Source organism: Chiloscyllium plagiosum, unplaced genomic scaffold (genome assembly GCF_037043375.1).
Source record: "Chiloscyllium plagiosum isolate Xiang-an unplaced genomic scaffold, Cpla_swu_hap1 HiC_scaffold_39, whole genome shotgun sequence".
NCBI lineage: Eukaryota > Metazoa > Chordata > Chondrichthyes > Orectolobiformes > Hemiscylliidae > Chiloscyllium > Chiloscyllium plagiosum.
In genome coordinates this window covers 18,266,050-18,286,589 of record NW_028270177.1, presented here as the reverse complement: position 1 = coordinate 18,286,589, position 20,540 = coordinate 18,266,050, and the positions used below count along the sequence as shown (strand labels likewise).

General features: G+C 42.5%; 1 protein-coding gene across 1 annotated transcript in view; it reads right to left on the bottom strand.

The window, feature by feature from the left end:
- Positions 1-1,892: 1,892 nt before the first annotated feature.
- Positions 1,893-20,540, bottom strand: part of tnfaip8l3 (tumor necrosis factor, alpha-induced protein 8-like 3) — a 61,717-nt gene continuing 43,069 nt past the window's right edge. The window contains exon 2 of the mRNA XM_043677045.2: positions 1,893-3,718. Within this exon, the coding sequence (XP_043532980.2) occupies positions 3,156-3,718 (563 nt within the window). The 3' untranslated portion in view covers positions 1,893-3,155. The remainder of the gene's footprint in view (positions 3,719-20,540) is intronic.

Here is a 20,540-nt window from a genome sequence, read left to right as displayed (position 1 = left end):
AGTAGGCTCTGATACTAAGAGCAGATAATTACAAGTTGGAAAACCGTCCAGGAGGCCAAGTAGCAAATGCAGATACATTGTGCTGCCTCCTGCTAGCAGGTACATTGTCAGTGGTACTGCCACTGGAAGAGTCTGTAATCATTTTAGATTTTCTGGACACACTTCCAATCACAGCTGACAATATCAGAATTTGGATGCAGAAAGATCCAGTTCTGGCAAAACTGAAACAGCTGATAATGATGGGGAAAATCAAAGGGCCATCACAACCAGAACTAAACCATTTTGGACCAGGAGAGACCAGATCACTGTAGAGAATGGCATAGAGGAATAGTTATTTCCCGAGCAAAGTTCACTGCCAGATACTGGCTGAACTCCAACAGGGTCATCCAGGGGTTTCCAAAAGGAAGATGTAGGCGAGAAATTATGTCTGGTGGCCTGGATTAGATGCAAATATAGCTGCATTAGGAGGGCAAGGCCCTGAGTGCCAAAAGGGACAAAAATACCACCTGCAGGTCCTCCACATTTTTGGGAATGGCTGGGTAAGTCCTAGACTCAGTTACATGTCTACTGTGCAGGTCATTTCGTGGGCTCAATGTTCTTAGTCATTGTGGACGCCCACTCAAAATGGCTGGACATGCATTGAGTACTTTGTCAAACACAGAGTCAATGATATAAAAACTGCTAACATCTTTTACAGTACACAGACTCCTAGAAGGTCACAGATAACAGGCCATAGCTTACTAGCAGGGAATTTGAATATTTCCTAAAGTCATGAGGTGTTTGACATAGAAGGGCAGCTCCATACCATCCATCATCCAATGGTCTGGCAGAAACAGCAGTCCAAATTTTAAAGAAACAGCCTACAATTTCACTAATTGCCAAACTGTCCCGGTTCCTCTTTGATTATAGGACCACCCCTCATGCAACTACAAGGATGGCTCCAGCAGAGTTGTTAATGTGGACAAGATTCTGCACCAAGTCTTCCTGGACCTGAGGGGGAGGCTGAAACAGCATCAGGAATGCCAATGTTGGACACCAGAGAGACAGCTAAGCAAGAGAGACAGTTTACTTCAGGGGACGCAGTTTGGTGTAGGTATCATGGAATGCCCCTACATAGCTAAGAGACATGGTCAACACAAGGTCAGGTCCAGTGACGTATAAAGTTTGGGTAGGTGTGATGGTCCTGAACAAGCACCTGGACCATACGAAAGCTGCAAACTCACAAATGGTGTGGGAGTGAAACGTGCCCAGCTCCTCGACAGCCTTTCCAACTGTTCTGGAATCCATGGGTTTTCCCTCTCTGTCAGGCATTGGGATCTGGGATGGACACGGCGATTATCACTGCCTTTGCTGCCTGAAGAGGAGAATGAATTTCTTCCAAGATGCTCCAGGCACAAGGGCTGAGCTGCTGTGTGTTACACGCCAGCCGTATCAGAGACAGAGTTGGCGGAACCTGACCCGGTGCTGAAACACCCCAGGAGGAGCTAAACAAAAAAAACCCAGCCTGTGTCTTCAAACTCAGAGGGATAAGAATGCAGTGACTGTAACGAGGTCAGCCAGTTGGACCTCATAGAATATGAGTTCCCTGATTGGGGCTGTTAACCTGGTACAATCAGGGAGCCCTGGCTGTCACTGGCCACTCGGGTGTTTCCTTTCTTCCTGGTGGTAGAAATTGAATAAAGATTCGTACACCTTGTGTCTCTCACTGTGTCTCACACCTGCACACACACAACATGGGTGCTGGGGAAAAAATAAGCGCCACCGAAGTTAGGCGGTAGTGTGGGGGTTAAAAAAGAACAGGAGTGTCAGGGGTTCTATTAAAAAAAAAACAGGAGTGTCGAATAACCTCTCCCCACTTCCTCCCACCACCCACCCACCCACCCAATCCCACACCATTTCACAGCAGAAAAAAACAACAAAAAGAAATAATAAAAAAAAGAAAACAAAGGGTGATGGGAAAGGAGAGAGAAGGGAGGAAGAGAGGAAAAACAGAAACAATTATGACTCCGATATATATTTAAAAAAATCCAAGAACAAGAGTGTCAGACATCCTGTTCATTCCGAAAGCTCTGAGGGAGCTGGAACAGTGTCAAGGACTCTCTACATGTAAATGAAGGGTGACTTGGTGACGAGATACTGGCTTCTGTGGAGTTATTTCAGTGACAGACCATCTACCAGCTGCTGTGCTTCAATGGGGCTGGAGGTTAGATTGTTACTTAAACAAAAATAAGTAGTTAACAGGAAATGATGTGGCTGCTAATTTCCTGAAAAGGTGACTGACAATTCTTATGAAATTTGCAATCCATGGCGGGATTATTCTTGTCCTGGCTTTGCAATGTCTGCCTTTGAGTTAGAAAACAGTCTGTATTTCGTTCTCCCTTTCCGCCAAGCATTGAAGATACCTTGGAATCTGAGACAGACACCGTGGATTGACTGGTGAGTCCGCATTTTTTTCAAAAAAGGGTTGTAAGAACATCCTATCAATCTGTGGTGGAAGCACAATCTGTAATACCTTTTAAAAGGTATCTGCATCAATAAATGAGAGGGAGGAATGGATAGGAAGAATGACATTATGGGGGCGGCAGGGTAATGATTCTTTCAGAGAAGTGGCACAGGTACCATGGGGTGAATGGCCTTCTAAGCTGTAAGCTATTTTGACTCTGCTTAACCTACGAATATGTTTGACCTAAATTACTGTTGCATTTTAAGCAGTGCTACAGCAATATTTTGTGGGTTGTTTAGCTAGAACTGCTGCATTGTTATAATTTTTGTGATCATAATAGCTCATTGTTACTTCGAAGTGCTGGAAAACACTTTTAACATCTGAAGATAACAGTACTATAAACACCCCAACTTGTGCAAGTGAAAATGTAATTTCAACTTTTACAAAAAGCTCTTTAGCATGCATTGTCACAGCAGATAAGTTACTCATCCTCCATAACGACAAAATTGATTCACAATCTGGTTTGTTTTCAAATGCACACACTTACAGTATAAGAATCAGACAAAAGGAATCTCTGTAGCACTCAAATACAAACAATGAGAATCAGCCACCAAACCCTGCGATGATGGTACATGGTGTCCCTTGATAACAAGTGGAGGGGGTGGGGGGAGGATGGGGTTCAAATGCTGTCCTTTTGTTCAGGCTGCAAAGTTCAGACGATGCCTTCATCCAGCAGTTTGTTGACCCCCTCGCAGATTTTCTGCAGATACTCTTTGTAAACTCCATCAGGATTGTACAACTCAGACAGAAACTCCACGTCTGCGAAGAGTCTGAAAACGTGATCGATGCGTCCGTGGGATTTGGGAGTGAGGTGCCGCTCGATTAGAACGTGCAGCAAATCCTTGCATTCAATCAGCAGTTCCGCCAGAATGTTTCTGTCGAAGGTGAACTCAACCTCATAGAAACTGACTGCCGTCATGGCCGCCTGATTTAATTTCTTCTTGAATTTATCCACTGTCTCCACTTCGTCCTGGTTGAACTGGTTATTCCTGTAGAGGATTCCGATTTTTAAAGCAATCTTGATCAAATCCTTTAAGACTTTGTGGGCCTCTTTCTTGTCATTTGTGTAATCTCTGGTTACTTTGTACAGTTCATCCAAGATGTCACTACTTGTGTCGTCAATGAGCATATTGGCCACTGCCTTGGTGGCCATTTTGCTCAGGATCTTTTTCTGAGCTTGCAGGGCCAAGCTTTTGGAGTTAAAGGATTCCGTTCCTGTTGTGGAAATAAAAGAAAAAAATCAGTGATCACAAAGCGTTTTCATACAATACAGTTACACAGTAGTCTCTGGCACCAGAACATGCCATTGTGGGTTCCATTAATTTTTACCTGCGTTCATCTTCCACACAAGTTAATTCCAACATGATTAACTCCTGTGACATAATGTAAAGGGTGCTTTGATTGGGAAAGGAGGGGAAGTGTGTAGGAGGCCCTGGATGTTTTTGTGGAGACTGGGAGAGTTGTGGATGACCACAAGTGAGAGGTGTTGGGATGCTGGTGTGGATAACTATAAAAGCTGGGCAGGAAGGGGTCGTGTGGTATGATGGTAATGTTCCTTCCTCTGGACCAGGAAGCTGAGTTCAATTCCCATCTGCTCCAGAGGTGTGTAACAATAAGGTCTATAATGTGAAGATATCTAAGAGCTGGGGAGTTTTGGAAGGTGAGGGGGCAGGGGAAGACTAACACCCACTGGTGACCTTGCCCACACTACGTATCCACAAAGAAACAAACAGACTAAACCCCTCAGAGATTGTCCTTAAAATAAACTATGTAAATAAATAATAAATAAAATCAACCGTCAAAATAAGGGACTTTTCCTTGAAATGCAGGTCTGTTGTTCAAACAGGAACAGAAATTGCTAGAGAAACTCAGCAGGCCTGGAAGTATTTGTGGAGAAAAATCAGCATTAACATTACAAGTCCATGATCTTTCTTCAGAACTGGAAGCAGCTAGGAAAAAGTAATACTTATTGCTGATTGGGGGATGGGGAGGGTGAAAGGGAGAAAGTGTCCAGAGTGAGAAAGGAAATAGAGGGAAGGCTGATAAAGGGATTGTTGATAATAAGCCTGGGAAGAAGAGAAGCATGATAGGTGATAATAGGAACTAATAGGTGGGTTCAGCATAAATACCATCTTTCCCTAGTTGCTTCTGAAGTGGTTTGCTGGAGTTGAAATGTGAACACTGATTGCTCTCTCTCCACAGATGCTGCCAGCTCTGCTGAGTTTCTCTAGCAATTTCTGTTTTTGTTTTAGATCACCAGCTCTTTATTTGCCCTTACATCTTTTGAGTATATCTCATTCCTTTCTCCCAACTGTGGTTATCCTACACCCTCTTAAATGTATCTACCATTCACCTCAATATACCTTGTGGTGGCAAGTTGCACATTCTAATTATCCTTTCATCGAAATGTTATGGTGTGGAAGCAGGCCATTCAGCCGAATGAGTCCACACCAACCTTCTGAACAGGGTTCCACCCAGACCCACCACCCCTTCTCTGTAACCCTGCATTTCCCCTGGCCAATCCACCTAATCTACACATCTTTGTATTGTGGGAGGAAACCAGAGCAGCTGGAGGAAACCCATGTGGATACAGAGAGAATGTGTGATCTCCATGCAGACAGTCACCCAAGGCTGGAATTGAATCTGGGTCCCTGACTCTGTAAAGCAGCAGTGCTAACCACTGAGCTACTGTGCCACCCTTTGAGTGAAGCCATTTCTCCTGAATTCATTATTGGATTATCATCCTATTTATGATTCTTCAATTTTGATGGAAGGTCATCAATCTGAAGTATTAGCTGAAAATGTGTTGCTGGAAAAGCGCAGCAGGTCAGGCAGCATCCAAGGAACAGGAGAATCGACGTTTCGGGCATAAGCCCTTCTTCAGGACCAAGGAACAGGAGAATCGACGTTTCGGGCATAAGCCCGTTGATTCTCCTGTTCCTTCGATGCTGCCTGACCTGCTGTGCTTTTCCAGCAACACATTTTCAGCTCTGATCTCCAGCATCTGCAGTCCTCACTTTCTCCTCCTAATCTGAAATATTACCTTTGTTTCACTCCACAGAAACTGTCTGACCTGTGATTTTCCAGCATTTTTTGTTGTTCTCTATTTCATGATCTTTGTATGTATGATCTGCCACAAAACAAAACTTTTCACTGTAACTAGGTACATGTGGCAATAATAAATCACATCAAATTAAAGTCACCTCCGCCTTCCTTTGTGTAAATCTCTGTTCATACAGGCAGTGTTTTGTACTTGTACATGGTATGCACATGAGGTCCTTAATGGACAGAAGTAAGATATGCTAGTCTTTTAATTAGTCTTCATGCTAGCATGTTCATGCTAACATGCTAGACTTCATTAATTCTGAATATTCATAAGTAATGGAGTAAAATAATTTCATAGGGCAGCAGATTCAGAGATGATGCAATAAAAGGTTGACTGATTTATCTGTAAAAATACCGATAAGCCATTGTACACAAAAAGTGTATAAGTGTTTGATAGGAAGATCCTAAAAGAGATGACCATCTGCAAAGTTACTTTCAGATCTCCCCCCAAGGATGGGATGGCTGCAATCAACAATGCAACTGTAAGCTATAGGTGGCCTTTTTAAAAATTCACTCAACATTGATGTCAGATTGAGCTTTTAACACACTCCAACACGTGACATTTGGTGGTCTAAGAGGAAATTACAGAATGCATTGTGATTCCAGAGACAGCCTGCCCCAATACAATCATATGTTATTAAACCATAGACTGGTTATAGATATTTTAAATCAGTGGTCCCCTGTCATGTTATGACACACCTTTGGAGCATGTGGGATTTGAACCAGTGTCTTCTGGCTCAGAACTAGGGAGACTTCCAGTTGTACCATCAAGTAATTGCTACGGTCAACAGCAACCATCAACTGAGTCAGAAATGGAGGCAATTAGAAATATCCTGTAGCACCTACTTCCAATATAGTATTGACCAGTTTACAATCAAGGCCAGTGTGCTGCTTGCTGAAAGGTTCTGCAAATATTTAGTCACTATGAAAGCAACAATTAGTAACAAAGGCAGCATGTCACATTTAACCAAATAGTCTGAGTCTCCAAAATCTAGGAAGTCACTGATGACATTTATATGGTCGCTGAACACAGAGTCAGTCTGTTGCAAATAAGATCACTGCGCAGCAATTCTGTGCAGCACCACCAGCCAATAATACCTTTCCAACCAGCTACTCATTCACGTGACCTGCAATCAGTCACTTCTTTCAAATAACTATCCGGTTCATTGTTGGGAAATCAATATGCCCAATCATTTACCAATATTATTGTCAGCTTGACATGTTTCAGCTACCATGGATATCAATCCTTTCCTTATTAAGATGTTGTTACCTTATTCTGCATCATTAAAAACATCTGAACAAAGTTGCAATGAGCTGCATCAATGTTCTCTGCAAATTTAAGAAGCCCAGGCCCATCTCATCCCAGTTGCATTTAAGTCATGCATAAACAACAGCATACCTCCAAAAATGTTTTCTCTGTCACTGATGCAGAAATTAATCCAAATGGAAAGAATTTGGTGAATTCCTGTTTTCCACTGTTATATGAATGAAGATGGGTAAGGGTTACTTTATTGCACAAGGAATGGAGTATAAAAATAGGGAAGTCTTGGGAAAATGATGCCAGCCACTAGTGTCCACAGCTGACTACTGTAAGCAATTTTGGGCTCCTGGTCTAGGGAAAGATGTGCTGCCGTTGGAGGCAGTCTAGAGGAAATTCTCTAGGTTGAATCTGGGAATGAAGACTCTGTCTTATGAGGAAGTTGGTCCTGTACTCATTGGAGTTTAGAAGAATGAAACATATGGTGAAACGAAAATGAAACAAATTCTGCAGGGACCTGATAGAGTAGATGTGGAAAGTCTAGGACCAGAGGGCATAGCCTCAGTTTAATCCACGGACTGTATTTAGTTTCAATCTTGGCCAACCTTCCTGCCAGAAGTGCAGCATGATGCTGTCAAGTCAAATAGAGCAAACCAACACCCTACTTCCCCATTTGGGTTGTTCCACCACTTACCCAGAAACACAGTTGTGATTGCCATCCTGATCTGTTTTCCACATTGGGCCATTTGACATTTTGTTTTTCAAAAGCTTCGCACAGAACATTTTCTCCTCAACTTTGAACCCATGAGCAAGTCCCCACTAGTAGGCAGGAACTCTAGTCACTAAATATGCCAGTCACAGAAGTGGTCATCAGGAGCTCGGCTGGGTACAGATAGAATCATAGAGATGTCGTCCATGCTGACCAGATATCCTACATTAAGCTAGTCCCATTTGTCATCACTTGGCCCATATCCCTCCAAACCATTCCTATTCATATACCCATCCAGATTCCTTTTAAAATGTTGTAATTGTACCAGCCTCCACCACTTCCTCTCGCAACTCATTCCATACATGTTGAAAAGGTTGCCCCTTAGGTCCCTTTTAAATCTTTCCCCTCTCACCCTAATACTATGCCCTCTAGTTCTGGACTCCCCCAATCCAGGGACAAGACCTTGTGTATTTACCCTATCCATGCCCCTCATGATTTTATAAACCTCAATAAGGTCACCCCTCAGCTTCCAATGCTCCAGGGAAAACAGCCACAGCCTGAAATGCCAGCCTCGAGAAAGATCTACAATCTAGGCTGACGTGCAAAATAGCCACTTGAGATGGATATCAAAGCACTACCCATCATTCCCCACCTCCCCAGAGTTTGTGCTGTATGAGGTGAAGTGATTTAGAAGTAAGAAAGTAAACTCTGGTTTGCTATTTCAGGTCATTGGAGAAGAAACAGGAGCCTCAGAGGATCTGGAAAAAATGGAGATTAGTAATGATGTTATAAAGACTGGAGCATTTCAATAACAATGGAGCATGAGGACCATTTGGAAAGCATCCAATGCTGAAAGACTGACACTTGAAGTAAAAAGAGCTATAACTGAGTTTATTTGGAGGGTGTAACAGAGAGAGGAGCAGCCAGAAAATAAGACATCAATTATTCTCAGGTTTTTTTCAACATGGTCCAACATAGGGCAGCACAGTGGCTCAGTGGTTAGCACTGCTGCCTCACAGCACCAGGGCCCCGGGTTCAATTCCACCCTTGGATGACAGTCTCCCCGTGTTTACATGGGTTTCCTCCAGGTGCGCCGGTTTCCTCCCACAGTCAAAAAGATGTGTAGGCTGGGTGGATTAACCATGGGAAATGGACGGGTTATGGAGATTAGGGGGGCATGTCTGGGTAGGATGGTCGTCAGAGAGTCAGTGTGGACTTGATGGGTCGAATGGCTGGCTTCCACACTCTAGATATTCTACAATATAAAAGGAACTAATTAAAGCATACAGTCGGTTCTGATATAATGTGATAGTTGCGATCTCGCATTACAAGAAAATTGCGCAATAGCTGCACTGTTTAAACGAATGGGGCCAGAATTGTGTTATAGCCAACACAGGTAAGGAAAGTTTGCGTTTTGCAAATAATAGTGTAAATTCTTAAATTGCGTTAAAGCCAATTTGTATTGACGAAACACGCGTTATAGCAGAACCGATTGTAGTTACTAAAGGCAATACTCACTAACTATCACGCGTTTGTGAAAGACCATTTGTAGCTTATCAATGGGAATAAGCACAAAATTATTTGCTTGGGACTTACTGAGACAATTTGACAAAACACCTATTTAAAACTGTTTAATAAGTCTTTGTAATTCAAAAGTGAATGAAAAACAATGCATTATTTAAAATTTCAAGCAACAATACAGTATTTACACCCATTCAGCATCTAGCTAGCTCCAATCCCTTCAGCCTAGGCTGGATAGTGTGATATAAACTGATGACTGAATTTGTAGAATACACAAACGTCCTTAGCAGTCAATATAGCAGCGTGTATGCACGTTAATGTGAAATAATAAGGTTGACGAAGTCAGGGAATTCCATTGTGCTGTTGACATGAAATTGGACGTGCTGTACTGATGAGCAGAAAGGCCAAGGTCCTGCAACATGCATAAGATACTCAGCACCCTGGACAGCAAGTTACTTTCTGGGAGCCTTTGTTCAAACACTGCACTAATGCTCCAAGGAAATGGTTAAATTAAGAAATGTGTTCATGATATTGACTTGGAAAGAATGCTCGAGTGGAGTCTGATAGGAAAGGAAACACATTTTGATAAAGGGCACTTTCTTCTTGATGCTGGAACATCCTAACTACTCCTTCAGTGTTTTGCAATTACATTTAATTGAAATTCTCTTGCAAACACAAATAAATAATAGCAATCATCTGAAAATTAGGGCTAGAACCATTCAGGAGAGAGGTTAAGAAGCACCCCTACACACAGAGAGGGTGCTCGATGTTTGGAACTCTCTTCCACAAGCAGTAGTGGATGCTGGATCAGTTGTTAGTTTTAAGTCTCAGATAGATAAATTTCTTGTTAAGCAATAATATTAAGAGATATGGGCAAAGAGCAGGAAGGTGGAGATGTGCCACAGATTAGCTATGATCTCATTAAATGGTGGAACAGGCTTGAGGGGCTGAATGGCCTACTCCTGTTGGTTCCTAGATAAATTAGATTCAGTTTGAGAATGTAAGATACCGACAGTAAGAATGGTTAAGGGAAAAGCTCAGACTGAGGATCAAGGGGTGACCTAAAGAAGAAATGAATAAGCTGCAGATCAATTGAGAAATAAGGGCAGCGTAAACTGAACTACTGTAAAGAGCTGGCAACAGGTAGCAATGCAGATGAGAAGAACAAGACAGCGACAGCTAATCACCTCCCCCTTTCCCAAGATTTAAAGATTCTCAAACACATGAAACAGTAACTAAAGTTAACAAGAAATGCCTTCTAGCCTTTATCACTATTATTAGTGATAGGAGTTAGGCTTTCAGAAGAACTATTTTTCAGTTTGCCAGCTTTATCAATTTTATTGCTGTTAAGAAAGGCCTGTTGCTGAAGTTTTTCACCTTGTTGTCATTGGAACCAATGCAAGAATTCCAAATTTTTACTTGCTGGTTAGTCGGCAAGTCAACTCTGATTGGCTGAGGGGTCACCAATTCGGCAGGGTTGGAAACAGAGGTGGCAGACTAGCAATGCAAGTGGTTAGTTCCATTTTCTTTGGGTAGATGCCAACCCTACAAAACTTTGGCCCAAGGTAGTAATTCCATTCATTAGAACTTTGATTGAGGGCTGGAACTTTACTTATTACAACACTAGATGGAGCACTACACAATGGGAATGATAGCTGTGAAGACACTGATGCATCAAAGCCACATCCCTACTGCAATTACACTTCACAAAATTACAGACAATGGAATCGACTGTATTAATGTCTGAATCTTTGTCTCAGTCAATGAAGCCTCAGGGTCAACACAGAACCAGAAAGCACAAAAGCAGACCATTTGCCCATTCTTGAAAATGCTTTCCTAAAAGAACCAACCAATTATCCCTGCTTTTTTTCCCTTAACCTGACAATATTTTCCATCTCCAAATATTTATTCACTTTTTTTTTGCAAGTAACTCTTGAAAGTAACTTCCAATGCCACCTGACACTGAATTCCAGATTGTAATAAACTTACTCCTTAAAGAAATAGGGGAGTCCAAAACTAGAGGGCATAGGTTTAAGGTGAGAGGGGAAAGATTTAAAAGGGACCTAATGGTGCGTGTATGGAATGACTACCAGAGGAAGTGGTGGAGGTTGATACAATTACATTTAAAAGGCATGTGGATGGGTACATTTATAGGAAGGGTTTAGAGGGATATGGGGCAAATGCTGGCAAATGGGACTAGATTAATTCAAGATATCTGGTTAACATGAATGAATTGGACCATAAGGTCAGTTTCCGTTCTGTATGACTCTGATTCTATCTGGCCCTTTTGGTGGTTAATAATCTGATCTATTACCTCTAATTACCATCTTGTGCATTAAGTCTCTTTAGAATAAAAAATCTAAAAGGGGAACAATTTAGGCTTGGCAAGAGGGATTAGGGAGAACCCAAAGGCATTTTACTCATACGTGAGGAATAAGAAAATGATCAGGGAGAAGGAAGGGCCTATCAGGGATATCATAGAGAACTTGTGCGTGGAGTCTGAGCAGATAGGGGAAGCCTGAAATGAGTTTTTTGCTTTGGTTTTCACTAAAGAAAGGAACCTTGTTGTGAATGAGAACTTTCAGGAGCTGGGATACAGGCTTGACCAGATCAAGATTGATGAAGTTGATGTGCTGGAAATTTTGGAAAACATTAAGATTAATAAGTCCCCAGGGCCAGACCAGATTTAACCTAGGCTCCTCCGGGAAGCGAGAAAGGAGGTTGCTAAGCCGCTGGCGAAGATCTTTGCCTCCTCACTCTCCACAGGAGTTGTACTGGAGGATTGGAAGGAGGCGAATGTTGTTCCTCTTTTCAAGACGGGTAATAGGGAAATCCCTGGCAATTACAAACCAGTCAGTCTTACATCTGTGGTCAGCAAAGGTTTGGAAAGAATTCTGAGGGATAGGATTTATGACTATTAGTGTGATTAAAGGCAGTCAGCATGGCTTTGTGAGGGGTAGGTCATGTCCCCTCACAAATCTTATTGAGCTCTTTGAGGTGACAAGACAGGTCGATAAATATATGGACTTCAGCGAGGCATTTGATAAGGTTCCCCATGGTAGGGTCATTCAAAAAGTCAGGAAATATAGAATACAGGGAGATTTGGCTATCTGGATTCAGAATTGGTTGGCTGACAGAAGGCAGAGAGTGGTTGTAGATGCAAAGTATCCTGTCTGGAGGTCAGTGTTGAGTGGGGTCCCGCAGAGCTCTGTTCTTGGGCCTCTGCTCTTTGTAGTTGTAATAAACGACTTGGAGGAGGAGGAGGTTGAGGGGTGGGTTAGTAAATTTGCAGATGACATAAATGTTGGAGGTGCTGTCGATAATATTGAGGGCTATTGCAGGCTGCAGTGCAATCTAGACAGGATGCAGAGCTGGGCTGAGAAATGGCAGATGGAGTACAACCTGGATAGTGCAAAGTGATGTATTTTGGAAGGTTGAACTCAAATGCTGAATATAGGATTAAAGACAAGATTCTTGGCAGTGTGGAGGAACAGTGGGATCTGGGTGTGCAAGTACATAGATCCCTCAAAGTCGCCACCCAAGTGGATAGGATTATTAGGAAAGCATATGGTTTTGGTTCTCATTAACAGGGGGATCGAGTTTAAGAGCCACGAGGTTTTGCTGCAGCTGTACAAGACCCTGGTGAGACCACACTTGGAATATTGTGTTCAGTTCTGGTCACACTACTATAGGAAAGGTACAGAGGCTTTGGAGAGGGTGCAAAGATGGTTTACCAGGATGCTGCCTGGACTGGAGGGCTTACATTATGAAGAGAGGTTGAATAAGCTTAGACTTTTCTCTCTGGAGAGAAGGAGGAAGAGAGGAGACCTGATCGAGGTATACAAGATAATGAGAGGAACGGATAGAGTCAATAGCCAGAGACTTTTCCCCAGGGCAGGATTGACTGGCATGAGGGGTCATAGTTTTAAGATATTAGGAGAAAGGTATAGAGGGGACGTCAGAGGTAGGTTCTTTACACAGAGAGTTGTGAATGCATGGAATGCGTTGCCAGCAGTGGTGTGGAAGCAGAGTCATTAGGGACATTTAAGTGACTGCTGGACATGCACATGTATAGCAATGAATTGAGGGGTGTGTAGGTTAAGTTATTTTATTTTACATTAGAATTAACCCTCAGCACAACATCATGGGCCAAAGGGCCTGTTCTGTGCTGTACTTTTCTATGCTCTATGCTCAGTTCCCAAGTCTCTCCCAAGATGTTATCCCTGTAGCAGCCTCCTATGCATACATTTATAGCTTTCGACATCTTCCTGAAGTGTAGTCACCAAACTTGGATACAATGAAAACCAAACATTTTTAAAAGTTTTACATAACTTCTTTGCTCAAGCATGCACAGTTTAAATTAATGCTCTCTTTCAATTTCACATTTTTCAAAACTCATCATTGATGGATTTTGGTCTTTTGATCTTAGGTTTGTGACTCTGCAGCATGCACATTAGGAACATTCTGCCACAACATGGTAGCAGTGTGTAGCATCTACAAGATGCACTGCAGCAACTTAGCAAGGCTCCTTTGATTACACCTTCCAAACTCATGCCCTCTACCACCTGGAAGAACAAGGGACGTGGAAACACCAGCAATGACAGACCATCCTGACTTGGAACTGTATCACCATCCCTTCATTGTTGCTGCACTGGTTTTTTGTAACAGCTATCTGGGTATACATATGACATTGCAATGATTCAAGCAGACAACTCACCACCACGGAGAGTTAGGGACAGGCAATAGAGTCTGGTATAGCCAGATGCTCACATCTAAAAATGAATAAACAACTGAAGTAACTCAGCCCCAGTGAAAATGAAACATAAGGGCAAATACGAGTTGACGTGAATCAGGCCCTGTTGGCAGTTTGGAGGCACAGTGATTGTTGCTTGAGTCTGATGCCCTAACCTGCCTCCTGGTGGCTGCAGAGGGACATGTAGCTTCTGTGGGATGCCCAAAGTGGGATGCCCAGGGTTAAACATAAAACAATAACTTGGATTACTGAGGCTCGGCAAAGGTACATTGCTGCTGGTGCAATCTATCTGGAGCCTCCTGCTGCACTTTGTGACATGGATAAAGGATAGGAAAGACCACAGCTGTTACTGTTCAAAGATTAGAAACAATCTACCTTTGGCTAAAGCATTGCCTGAGAAATCAGATTTATGTTTTTAATGTATCAGGGTACTTCTGCAGCTTTCACCAGTGACAGATCATGGGTCTGTCACATTATTCTGGGCTCCAAAAGCCAACAACTTAATCCTTAAATGGCTTCCGGCAGGCTGTCACTTCATTGCTCAATATATAGACTAAAATGAAAGTGTATTATATTTCGTATGCATTAGGAAAAACCCACTAAGATAATTAAAAAGATCACGCAATTCAATGACTAGAACAATGCCAGTATGGTTATTTTATTTATTACAGTAATACCAGAACAGACATTTTTGTCAAACACATTAGATATAAAATTCAGCTTGTTTAATGTAACTCCTGTGCCCTTCATTCAAAAGGCTCTGAGTGCAAGCCCTACTTATCGAGCCATGGAATCATACAACACAGAAACAGACCCTTGGGTCCAACTCATCTTTGCCAACCAGATATCCTAAATTAATCTAGTCCCATTCGCCAGCATTTGGTCCATATCTCTCTGAACCCTTCCTATTCATGTATCCATCCAGATGCCAATTAAATGTTATGATTGTACCAACCTCCACTGGCAGCTCATTCTGTACACCTGCTGCATAAAAAGATTGCCCCTTTAGGTCCTTTTTAAATCTTTCTCCTCTCACCTTAAACCTATACCCTCTAGTTTTGGACTCCCCTACCCTGGGAAAAGACCCTGGATATTCACCCTATCCATGCCCCTCATGTTATTATAAACCTCTGTAATGTCACCCCTCAACCTTTGATGTTCCAGAGGAAAATAGCCTGAGCCTCTTCGGCCTCTCCTTATGGCTCAAACCCTCCAACCCTGGCAACATCCTTGTAAATCTTTTCTGAACCCTTTCAAGTTTCACAATATCCTTCCTTATAGCAGGGAGACCAGAATTGTACACAGTACCCCAAAAGTGGCGTAACCAACATCCTGGGACTGAGCGTAAATTTAATGTGACACTCTGGTGCATACTGAAGACAGGTGCTGTATTTATTGGTAGTCCTTTGTTGGGAAATATTAAATTGGGAGGCCGGACTCTTGGTGGTTTCTGATCAGGCATTCATCATGTTCATCAGGCATTCCTGATGAAGGGCTTATATCCAAAACGGTGATTCTCCTGCCCTTCGGATGCTGCCTGTGCTGCTGTGCTTTTCCAGAACCACACTCTCGACTCTTGGTTATAGTACTTATTCAGAATCTTGCAGTCCGATGGAACAAAGAAGAAACTTCTCCTGGAATCTGACCTCACTCCTGAGAAAGCAAATTGGCCGATCGTTCATCTCGCCCTTGTTTGTGGGATTTTCGGCAACCGAAATGCTGTTTACATAGTTAGCAGTGACTTCACTTCAATTAGATCACTGCATACTCTGAGGTGAGTGTTACTGGGACTCAGGATATTGGGTTTGCCCAGTGTTGGTGGATGAACTGGGGGTGGGGTGTGCAGAGGGTGTTGGTGGATGTAGAAAGATACCCATATGGTGACAGAAATCTGGATTCAACAGGCTGTAATTCTTTTTCCTTTCTCTGCACTTTATCATGGGGCGAACTCTAGTCCCTCCCAATCCATTTTCATCATCCTGGTATTGAAAAGGCATTTCAGTATCATCTAAAAGTCCTCAGGTTCTGGTAGAAGAAAACCAAAGGCACATTACATCTCCTTGATATGGGTGCATCAGCTGTCCTGGATAAATCTCATGACAATTTCGTAATGGCTGGACATTCCTCTGGAAACATAGACCAGAACAATGCACCATCCTCCTGATGCAGTAGACAAGAGATCTTCACTGAATCAAATGACAGAAGTATTTGAGTGAGAGTCTAATGGAGCCTCATCAATATTAATCACCAATACACCACAAAAACATAGCATACATAATCGGGAAACACATGTTCCTGTCCAGCAAGACTCCACTCTCAGAACACAATGTTGCTGAACTTTCCCTTGAGCTGCTCGATGCTTTACTTTTATTTTGGCACAAATATGTTTATTTGAAATGGATTAAGCCCGATGTATAGACATATAAATGGTAAGAAATAAGAGCTGGAGTCCTTCGTATCTGTTCGACCAGTCAATAAAATTATGGCTGATCTGATGTGGCCTTGACTCCACTTCCCTGCTTTCTCCTTTTGTCAATCAAAAAATCGGTCCAACTCTGAGGCACTGAACATATTCAGTGCAGCCTCCACTGCTCATTTGGGATTCCCTTCCCTCGTGACTCTCAGAAGAAATTCTTCCTCATCTCTGTTTTAAATGGAAGGCCCTTTGAAACTGTTTCCTAGTTCTACATTTTCCCAGGAGGGAAAACATCCTTGCAGCATCTAAACTCTTGGTTGTAGTACTATCCAGTCAGAAGCCTCTCCGATCAATTTCCAAAGAGGTGACCGATGAGCTTCTTGGAGAGCTAAGAGCTTTGATAATAAAGACCACAGAGGGACAGGGTTCTAGAAGATTTATTCTGGTGGGAACTTTTAAGCCTTTGAAAACACACACCAGTCAGATAACGCATGAGGTAATATGGTACTTGTGCGTTGAGTTCATAGGGTCAACCTTACTAATTATGAAGCTTAACTTACAGTCTCATGTACAATGGAGGGCTATGCTCAGTTCTGTATGTTGACTCACTCAAAGATTATGGGCCTGGTTTGAGGGCAGACAGAATTCTATAGATTTTCTTTGGACTCTCAAACAGTAACACTTTGGGCAGGTGGTTAATATGAGTAAAGTGCAAAACAGAGTTCACACTCGAAGCTTTCCTCTGACTGGTGTGTGTTTTCAAAGGCTTAAAAGTTCCCACCAGAATAAATCTTCTAGAACCCTGTCCCTCTGTGGTCTTTATTATCAAAGCTCTTAGCTCTCCGAGAAGCTCATCGGTCACCTCTTTGGAAACTGATCAGAGAGGCTTCTGACTGGATAGGATGGAGAATCACTTGCCCCTGAAGATGCCATCAAAGGCACCATGCCACTATGTGTCGGCCTCATTACATTTTATTATGTTCAAGGCACAATGTAAGCTTCTATTGTTTTTCCTGGTCTGTAAGGTGCTGATCCCTCCAGAAGGTCCCAAATTCAATATGCAGTCGATTCCATTCCATGTTATATACAAGAATGTCTAAAACACTGAAGGGGATGTCTTCCTCTCATGCTTTACTACTGTTTCTATTTGGTTTTTGAATATGCAAGTTAGACAAATCAGATCAAAATTTCCCAGTCGACTAAAATCAAACACAAACACAAATGAACCACACAAAGCTGATATAGAAAGAAACGACTTCTGGAAACGCACTGGAGAACAGGTGGAGTCAGATAAACAAACATTTAAGATGCAGTGTTAGAATTAATTAGCTCAGTCAGAGTGGACTGTCTAAAACTAAAGATGTGGGCTGTGTGAGAGGGGAAATTTAATTATGAAACTTTGTGATGACAACAAAAAACAGCAGGAGGTAACTTTGAGAATAATATATGGAATGCCTTATGAAAATGAATACACTACTGAATAAATCTTCTCATTATGTGGAAGGAACACCACGTACACAGTTTCAATAGTAATCAGAACAGCTTTATTCTTGCAGACAAATGGAAAGACACCTCAAAATCATCTACTTGCTCCACACACAAAAAAATTAAACGTGTAGAAAAATAATCTGTCTACCAGACGCATATGACAAGGACTGCCCTTGCATTGCTCGAGGTCCCTTCCCCCCATTGGCCCTCATTTGTTTCCAATGTTCGCTGTGCTTCAATTAACTGGTATTTCGATCCCTGGGATAACACTTCATGCGTCAAATTATTCTGCACTGCAGGATTCCACATCTTCCCGAAAGTCATCATTTATTTTCCAGTTGCTGTCAGAAACATCCTCATTTTGTCCCTGAATGAACTGACAGCAATGCGTGCTGCTCCATACAATGAGATCAGCTTCTTCCTTTGGTGCCTGTGGACAAATTAGTGGGCATCAAGGCTATTTTTAAAGTTATTTTTACCTCAAACATTTTTTTACTGGAGTTAGAGAATCAGGTTTAAATCACTCCACAATTGGAAGACCTGTCAATGGTGCCAAGTTCTAAGTTTTGAAATTTGCTCTCTAAACCTCTCCAGTTTTCTTTCTTCCTTTAAGAGGTCCACAAATGCCTGCCTTTTTGACTACAATTATGGTCAGCTCTCCTCTATGTCTTTATGTGGCTCAGTGTTAAATTCTGCTTGCGAACGCTCCAGAGAATTGCTCTGGAACTTTAACTCTATCAAAAGGCACTCAGGGTTATGGTATTATCAATTCAGCCATTTCATTGAAGGGTGGAGACACCCGATGGGCTGAATGGCCTATTTCTGCTCCTATGTCTTATGGTCGAATCAGTTCATCTCTCATCTTCTAAACTCCAGGGAACAAAGGCCCACTCTACTCAATCTCTCCTGATTATCAGAACCCTCTCATCTCAGTTCTGTTCTAGTAACAGAATCTTCCCATTCCCACATTGACACATTTAACGGTGACTTGTAGCCTCTTTTTGCACTGTCCAAGCAGATGGAGGTGAGGATCCATGTCTGCTGGTATCTGCTGGGAAGTACGCAAGTGTCCACAGGGTTGTTACTAGAACAGAACTGAGATGAGAGGGCCCTGATAATCAGGAGAGATTGAGTAGAGTGGGCCTTTGTTCCCTGGAGTTTAGAAGGATGAGAGATGAACTGATTCGACCATAAGACATAGGAGCAGAAACAGACCATTCAGCCCATCGAGTGTGCTCCCCACCCTTCAATGAGATGGCTGGATTGATAATCCTCAAATCCTCAATTTCCTGCCTTTTTAACCCTGATTGCCTTACTGATCAAAAATTTGTCTTTCTCAGCCTTGAAAGATGTAAGAATCCAGCCTCAGCAGCCCTCTGTGGTAAAGAATTCCAGATTCACTCCCCTCAGAGGAAATCCCTCCTCAACGTTGCCTTAAATTTATAATCCCTTATTCTTAGATTATGTCCTCTGGTCCTTGACTCCCCCACAAAAGAAGCATATCTTCCATACCTACCTACTCGAGTCCTCTGCATTGAAATATATAGACGTCTGACACAGCTTGAAAGGTAAACAGCTAAGGTGTTTTCCCAGGCTGGACAGTCTAGAACTGGGTCTCAATACCTGTGATGAGGAGTGTGGCAATTTGATGTTGAGATGGGGAGAAAATTCAGGGGGCTGTTAATTAATGAGGCATCTGGCTGTTCAGTATATATTTAACACAAACTTTTTTGAGAAGTTTTTGAGAAGGAAAGACAGGACATGATGTTGAAATAAAATGTTAACTTTTCCATTATTACCATTTTTTTTGTATATGGGTCTCAAAACTGTGGAAGTTTTGATTTTTAAAAAAAATCAGAACTCTCTTTTAATAATCATCAGGCCTTTGCCACCAAGCTTGGTTTCACCCATCCCCTACACTGCCTTTTCAATCACTCTTCTCACACACCAAAAAACTCAAGGGTAGAATCTTCCCTTCCCTGGAGGTGAAGGCAGAACCAATAATGGGACGAGTTAACCCTGGAGAGATACTCAACCCCTTCTAGCCACCAGCACATTTGTACTGGGTGAGAATGTCCCTGGGCTACTTTCTCAATGCGCTAGCAATTGAGGCCCAGAAGTGGTCAATCAGTGGCCAATTAAGAGCCTCAACATGCCACTCTCCTGATGCCACCCTGGTGGGTAAAAAGGTTGACTAGCTTGGCAGACTGCCTGCTGAGTTTGAACGTCCTCCAATCACCGCAATCTGGGGACAATTGGTGTCATAGACGGAGGGGCGGGGGGAAAATGAAGTAGATGGCTTCTGAAAGCCTCAAAATCACTGACTACACCCTCCCCTTCTCATGAACTCCATGAAAAGAAGAACAAAGTATTTGCACTCCTGACCACTGGACTTTAGGACCCTGAAGATGCCAACCTCAGATTGACCAAAGGCTTACGGTTGCCAGTGTTGAGCTGACTGGCAGCTGATCCAACAGGGGCCAGTGTGTTAGTGATAACCTGATGATGAAAACCAGAGAGACATCATTTTAAGTGACAGGGTCTCTCCTCCACAGGCTATCGATAATTCTAACATTACATTGCTGCCATTAGCCCACTGTTTAGTGTCCAGTGGGGAGGCAATTTTATAGAATTATAAGCTACTTACAGCCAAGGGAGTGTATTCAGCCCATCTTAAGCTACCTATACAGAACAATCCAGAAAAAGCTAAATGTTTATCAGCACAAATGAGTAAAAAGAGTACAGTGTGATTGGAAGACTAAAGTGTGAACATGGAGTGTAGTGTGT